This window comes from Ambystoma mexicanum, chromosome 10 (genome assembly GCF_040938575.1).
Source record: "Ambystoma mexicanum isolate Mex_15411 chromosome 10, UKY_AmexF1_1, whole genome shotgun sequence".
NCBI lineage: Eukaryota > Metazoa > Chordata > Amphibia > Caudata > Ambystomatidae > Ambystoma > Ambystoma mexicanum.
The window spans coordinates 1137813097-1137819755 of NC_090932.1; the positions used below are offsets into that span (position 1 = coordinate 1137813097).

General features: G+C 49.7%; 1 protein-coding gene across 1 annotated transcript in view; it reads right to left on the minus strand.

The window, feature by feature from the left end:
• VAMP8 (vesicle associated membrane protein 8) overlaps positions 1–3394 on the minus strand; it is a 118314-nt gene extending 114920 nt beyond the window's left edge. Inside the window, exon 1 of the mRNA XM_069619046.1 lies at positions 3090–3394. Coding sequence (XP_069475147.1) covers positions 3090–3104 — 15 coding nt within the window. The 5' untranslated portion in view covers positions 3105–3394. The remainder of the gene's footprint in view (positions 1–3089) is intronic.
• Positions 3395–6659: the final 3265 nt, after the last annotated feature.

Below are 6659 nucleotides of genomic sequence, written 5' to 3' on the forward strand. Positions count from 1 at the left end.
GGCCCGCTGTCAGACTCTGTCCCTGTGTGGTATTTGGAGTATTTCCATAGCGCACACGACCAAAAACAGTGCATGGTTCAGCCACATGCTTATGCCGCGGCCTGTACCTGCAACGCCTGCATGTATTAGGAAGAAATTGAGAAACAAGAAGAGCCGAGAGCGCAATGCGAGACCCACTCATCACTAGTAGAGGGGGCGGGGACTGGGAGCAGACACACGTCCAGAGAGATTTGACGGCCAAGAATGCAGCAGTGCACCTGGCCTGCCACCTGGGAGTAGAGCTCACAGTAGCTGGTAGGGACTCACCCCTGCAAGCACCTAGACATTCCAGCAATCCCTATTGGTCAGAGGTCAAATAAAGCCATCTAGAGCCCACAGCCTGCTATTAGAGGAATTCAAGGAGTTGCTTTTGGCTCCATTCCCGCATACCCTTCATCTGCACGCCTGTGTCACTGGTGAGAGTTTACTCTGGTTGAAAATATTAAGATACTTTTGGTTGACGGGGAGGGGGGGGGGGTGTACTTCTATCCAGAAGTGGAGATTGTGGAATCAACATCAAGCGATCAAACTATACAGGCTATGGAAAAGATATTTGTGACCCATGGACTTCCTCGAGTCGTGTGCTCGGACAACGGGCTGCCGTTCCAAGGCAGACAGTTTGCGGAATTCATGAGCAACGGAAGGTAAGCCAAGCAAGGGAGGTGGAGCGCTTAATGCGCACGCTCAATAAAATATTTGGGATCTCACAAAGTCAAGGAGGCAAACTAAAGAGAAATGTATATCATTCTACACGGGTGCGCCCAGCAGACGCCCTGTTCAACAGATGCCCGTGAGGGCTGATTCCAGAGACCGATAGCTGACCACCGGGCGTCACTGATGATCAAAAGACACTTGAAGACCGACGGGTGCTTAATGTGAAGGAAAACGCCGGCGCAATTTGAAACCCGCCGACATTGAAGTAGGTGACACCGTCCTAGTGAGGAAGCGACACCTGTAAGGGAAGCCATCCCTACACTACGAGCCTACACCAATGGGAGTAACCCATGTCAATGGGTCCATGGTGACGGCGGCTGACCGACAGGGGACAGTCACAAAAAACTTGTGTTTCTTTAAGAAGATTGCTACAAGGGAAAGAGCCTGCTGTCAGACTGTCTCCGGCTCGAGCAACGTCAAGTGGGCTGACTCTCGAAGAGAAGAAGATACAAGAGACCCTGAACCGGAAGGACATAGCCCCGCCCAAGAAAGAGGTGAAGAGAGGTATCCCCGCCGAGAGGGCCGGAGATGTCCAGCCAAGTTCAAGGACTACATTATGCACCCGAGTTAAAGCGGACCAGAAGTTGAAGGTATCGCCCACGTTGGGCTGTCACCCTGTTTATCTTAACATGCACCTGTTTATATGTCACGTTGACATCAAGTTACTGGTAAGATGTAGTAAATTGCTTTGTTATGAAAAAGGAGGCATGTGACTGAGTCACGCCAGTATGACGGCAACGTGGGCAGAGCTCGCTGGGAACCCGTACCTATCAGACATGTGTTCCCCGTATGATTGCAGGTACAGGAGGGAAGGGCCTGATCACGGGGCGGCCCAGGGGCATATTGAACACCATAACACCTGCCTAGGCCCAAGGTCATCCAGCGTGCCTGCCACTTCACAGGGCAATCTGATGAAATTGGCAAGGCTGCAAACTCGCCCGGACCCCCCCCCCCCGCCCCCAATCTCAATACTATACTCACATATGCAGGTATATAGGCAACACACTGCAGTGTTGAGGTCGCAGATCTCACTTTAGGAGAGGTCAGCCAAGGAGGGTTCAGCAATTTGGTGCAAAGGCACAAGATAATTAAATAACATTGTAATAAGGAAAGACCAGAAGGGCCCCAAGTATCTGAATCAGCTCCAGTGGGTTGGGGCATGCTATGGACTGTATGTGTAAAACTAATAACAGGTGGCTCGAAGGCAAGTCACAGGGAAATGACAGAACAGCCATTGGTAACATACATGTGATGGGGCAGGGGGGGGCGAGGGGCACTTTGCCCTAACAAATGCAGCTGCCCGTGCAGGCAAACTTGGAGGCTCCAAAGAGGCGGGACAGACTGGGACTTATAATAGGGCTAGCCAACAATGCAAGAGTACGAAAGGCAATGGGCCACAGTTACACATGGCAATATGTAACTGTTCACAACAGAGAGTACTACCCAGGGGGGAGGGGGTTAAATGTGTTGCAAACAGTGCATTTTTAAACATATTAGGTTAGCAACATTGATCAAATCTAGAAGCTGCACAATGCAATAACACATTAAGCGGCCTCTACGAGTCCCCCTTCCTCTTTGGCACACATACCACATCCGATGACTTGCTCTGTGAGTTGGGGGTGTGATAGCATCACTAACGGCTGGCTCATGGTAGAGCATTTCTTCATAACATTGCAGGTGGGCGTCACAGCAGAGTGAAGATTGCTGCCTCAAAACGGGAGGGTTTAGCCCTCCCACGCCTGGCGCCGCCCATGGCAGGGGCATGCCAACGTATTCGTTTACGATCACCAGCATTAGGGAAGTAGCTTAAAGTGGTAATGGCATCTAGTGAAATGGTATATGCACACACACTGAACCGTGACACGCGTTTCAGAAAGGAGTAAACAAATGGCACTTCACACAGACCGGTGCACTGCAGTCCCCGACGGCACCCAGGACGAAGAAGGGACACCCACTGCTCCCAACACCAGACTCAGTTTCAACAGAGGACACCCCCCTTATCGCCAAGCGTTTCTCCGAAGAGCGACTACGATCTGATCTTCTATCTAGTCTAAACAATGCAATTAGAACTACAAATCCCAGCATGCAGTAGACGGATATATGAAATCCCTGAACTGCAAATCTGAACCGGTGATATCAGTTGGCCTGGGAACCATAACCTGCCCCTTCCCCCAACGTGGAAGGGCGAATACAGTAAGGGGCCTCACTGGATCTACTGGTGGCCTGCTGACGCTGCAGGACAGAAAACAATAGCCACCCAATCCCCAGGGGGCAGATACCACCCGCCACAGTAAACAAACAGGTTATCACCGGCAACGGGGAGTTGGGGCACTTACCATCCCTCTGTCCATGGCTGCCTGTACACTTATTAGTGGTAGCAGTCCGTCTCTCGCGTCTCCTAAGGAGGCGGTGGCAAGTTTCCGGCTCCTTCTCTCAGCAATTTACGCGTGGGGACGGCCCGTCTCCCTCGATTGCTCGGACGGAAGGCGGTCGTTTTCGCTGGTCTTGGCTGTGGTGGGCAACGATGCAAGTAATTCTGCCTCTCCTTCCGGTAAGCGTCCCACCACTCTGCACTCTTTCTCTTGGTTCCAGCCTGCAGGTTCTTTCGCTTCCTGTCCAAGTTTCGGTGTAAAGAGCGTTCGGCACTTCCTGGTTCGAGGCTGGGGGAGGGCAGAGGCTACTCTCCTCCCAGCTCTGCTGCCTGCTTTCCTACTTCCCTAAGATGTGTTATGGGAAGGTGGAGGAGGTGGTTATGTCACCCTTTATCACAGCATACCGCAATGTAGTAGAAGGACGCAACTTCCAGCGGCCACTGGCAGTCCCACGCAGGTGTGACTCCAACCCGCATAGTTTTCTGCCCCTTCCTTGTCAGCTGAGTCCAAGAATGTCTGACACATCTTATCTAGTCACTGTCCAATTATTTGCGTTCACGTTTTTGAAGAGTGATCCCATTTACCACAATGTAGATGCTAACTTTTTTGGAGAGTGGACAAGTTTTTCTGTGAGACAATTGTCCATTCGAAGTCTCTAGGAAGTATCTTGTTTGTGTGGAGGGTGAAAACCAGAGCAAGTGGGGTGACAGTGGAACCCTCTTTCCTTTCCTTTCCTTTATGCGCCTTTAATCGATATACAATCATTAAGCATACACATTGAAATTACATACAACAGTAAATAAAGGATAAAACATAAACACCATATCACAAAACAACATCATTTGAAGCAACAAATACCTGGCATGGTACCAGGGTCGGACTGGGGCATAAAATAGTTTCGGGCACCAATGAAATAGTGCCCCACAGTTGCACATGTCAATTCATTCCTTTTGTGAAGGACTGTTTGAGTAGCACCAAAGGGGAGAGGTTTTTGATAAAATGTGATGCAAATTGTGCTTTTCGAAGAATATTTATTCAGTAACAGTGGTCAAAACTACTAGCCGCATGGTGAAGTACCTTATCAAACTGGCCGAAATAGTGGCCCACGTTGACCCAAAAAATTGGCCCACGCTAGCATTTTGTGGTTTTAGTTCGGGAATTTTCCTGTTGCCCTCTAGGCCAGCCAGAGCCTGCATGGTACTGTGAAGAGCTAAGTACATTCATTATTTATGGAACCTCTTACTCTGTAATTAACAGAGATGGAGATTTGGTAATATGTTCAGTTTTAGGCTCAAGAAAACCCCCTTGGAACATTACTTGTGAATTGCTCCCACATAAGTAAACTGCACCCTAGAAGGGTTTCTTATGGGCACGTATTAAGGAAATCTTTATGTTTATTTAGAATTGCTGCATTAACATGGGGATCATTACGACCCCGGCAGTAGCCGTGCCGGTAAAAACTTCATGGCTGCCGCCAGAGTAGTGTTTTTTTCATGCCTGGCAATGGGGAATCACCGGGGCATTACAGCCCCAGCGGTCGCTGAAGCCAGGCGCTGGAAAAAGTAACTCCCCATTCCCATTCGAGTGCCATAGGATTCAATGAGAATGGGGAGGACGAATGCACTGGAACTGTGTGCAACAGTGCCGGTGCATCCGTCAAAGTCTGTGGGCAGGTGCCGTTCCGCCGCCATGGCGGGAGGGCATCCTGCTCGCAAACTTGTACTTTGCCGCACCGTTGTTACCAGACCGGCAATGTAATAAGAGGCCCCATGTCTTTCTTTCTTGTCCCACTATTTACTTGTGTGGTCCCAACCTCCTTAGCAGGACTCCACACCACCTTTTCATTATCACATTCATGCCCACCCCTCTCTATTGAGATCATTGCACTCCGAGACACCACAATGTGTCAGTTTTAATTTTCCTGACAGGAACTCTGGTGTGTGGCTGGGCTGCCTTTTACCCCTGCTATCCTCTTCTTGCTGGGCTTGGTGGGGCACCAGTATGTTTCCCTTCTCCCTCCCCCCTTGAGTCTACAATGTGGGCAAAGGGGTTGGAATAGCTCATGGCCCCCCTGTTGAGGCATGTGTGACCCTCAGTGGCCTGGCTTGGTGGTTACTGCTGGGGTGGCCTTTGTCTGCTATAGCCCAGGGCGTATAATGGCCAGTGCTGCAGAGGGGGGCACCGCCACAGCTAGAAAGCACAGGAAGGTAATTTGAGGGATAAGGGACAGTGCTTCCCCCTGCCACCTACGGTTTTGAAAATGGCAACACAGACAGGAGGAAGGCAAGCAGCACAACAAAAGGGGACACCAGGGTGCCAACGACCGTCGGCACCAGCCGCCCAGGGAAGTAGAAAGCCCCCACAAATACTTGTTTAGGGCCTCAGGTGAAACTGAGGGCATAAAAGTAGGGTCCAGAGAGGGACAATTCACTGTCACTTGGTGCTCCGCATGGAGCACCAGAGTTGTCCTGCGCACGCAGAAGGCTTTTTCTTTTTGAAGATCCCACCCACCTGGAAAACAAAGGAGAGAAGAAAGGAAAAACAGGGCAACTTACGTGGGCCAGGACGTCATGGGAATCAGTGTGCGGCATGGGCCAGGGGAACAACCCTGGACCTCGTGCCCAAAAGTGTACAGTTGTTTATTATGGTGGATTTTGTAAGACTGTACAAAATTCGTACAATAATGTTCTGTGCAATAAAACCCACTGCCTTTTATTGCCAACACTTATACTATGCGTCAGTCATTATTTGGTAATCATATAAGGAGGGAACTGTCTCTCATGGCTCCACCAATTATGGCTCTGTGCCAGGGCACTGGCGGTCAGGGGGCTGATGGCTGAAATCAAGTGCAGGTGGGCCCATTGTGCATGGGCCCAGGGTCTTTCATCGACCAGGCTTAGGGAATGGACACTTCCAGCACCTGTTCCCCTGGGCGTAATTTTAGGGGGGGGGGGGACACTTTCGTGGCACACTACTTTGTCCCCATTTATATAGGTTTCTCTATTTTTTTTGTATGTATCATGATCAGTACATGATCATGTTTTGTAAACTGCCTACGTACCAGTTTTTAAGCAAATAAATAATTGTTTCAGTGTTGCTGATATAATACTGATATAATACTTTCCAATAGGCAAAATACTGAAGACACGTTTCGGCTATTGCCATCTTTTTTGGCATAGGTTTTGGAGCCTTCCTCAGGGCAAAGCGGACCTAAAGAGAGTCCGGAAGACAAAAAGGAGGCAGATACATGTATTAGGTCAATATAATCTGTAACCAGCTTATTACCGGTGATTCCTACTAGGGTTAGAACATTTTTGGAGTAAAAACAGTACTGCTTGCTAAAGGAAAAGGAGAGGCCTGCATGATACTCACCCTGTATGTTGCACAGGGGTGCGCAGACTAGTGAGCCTTTTGGTTTGCTGGTGGCAAAACTCTTCCTCTTGGAGCTGCGAAAGCTGGTCTCTCAGTGCTCAGCTCGAATCACTGAAATGTCCATTAATGGAAAGGCTGGAGTATCCGAAAAACAAGTGGAGG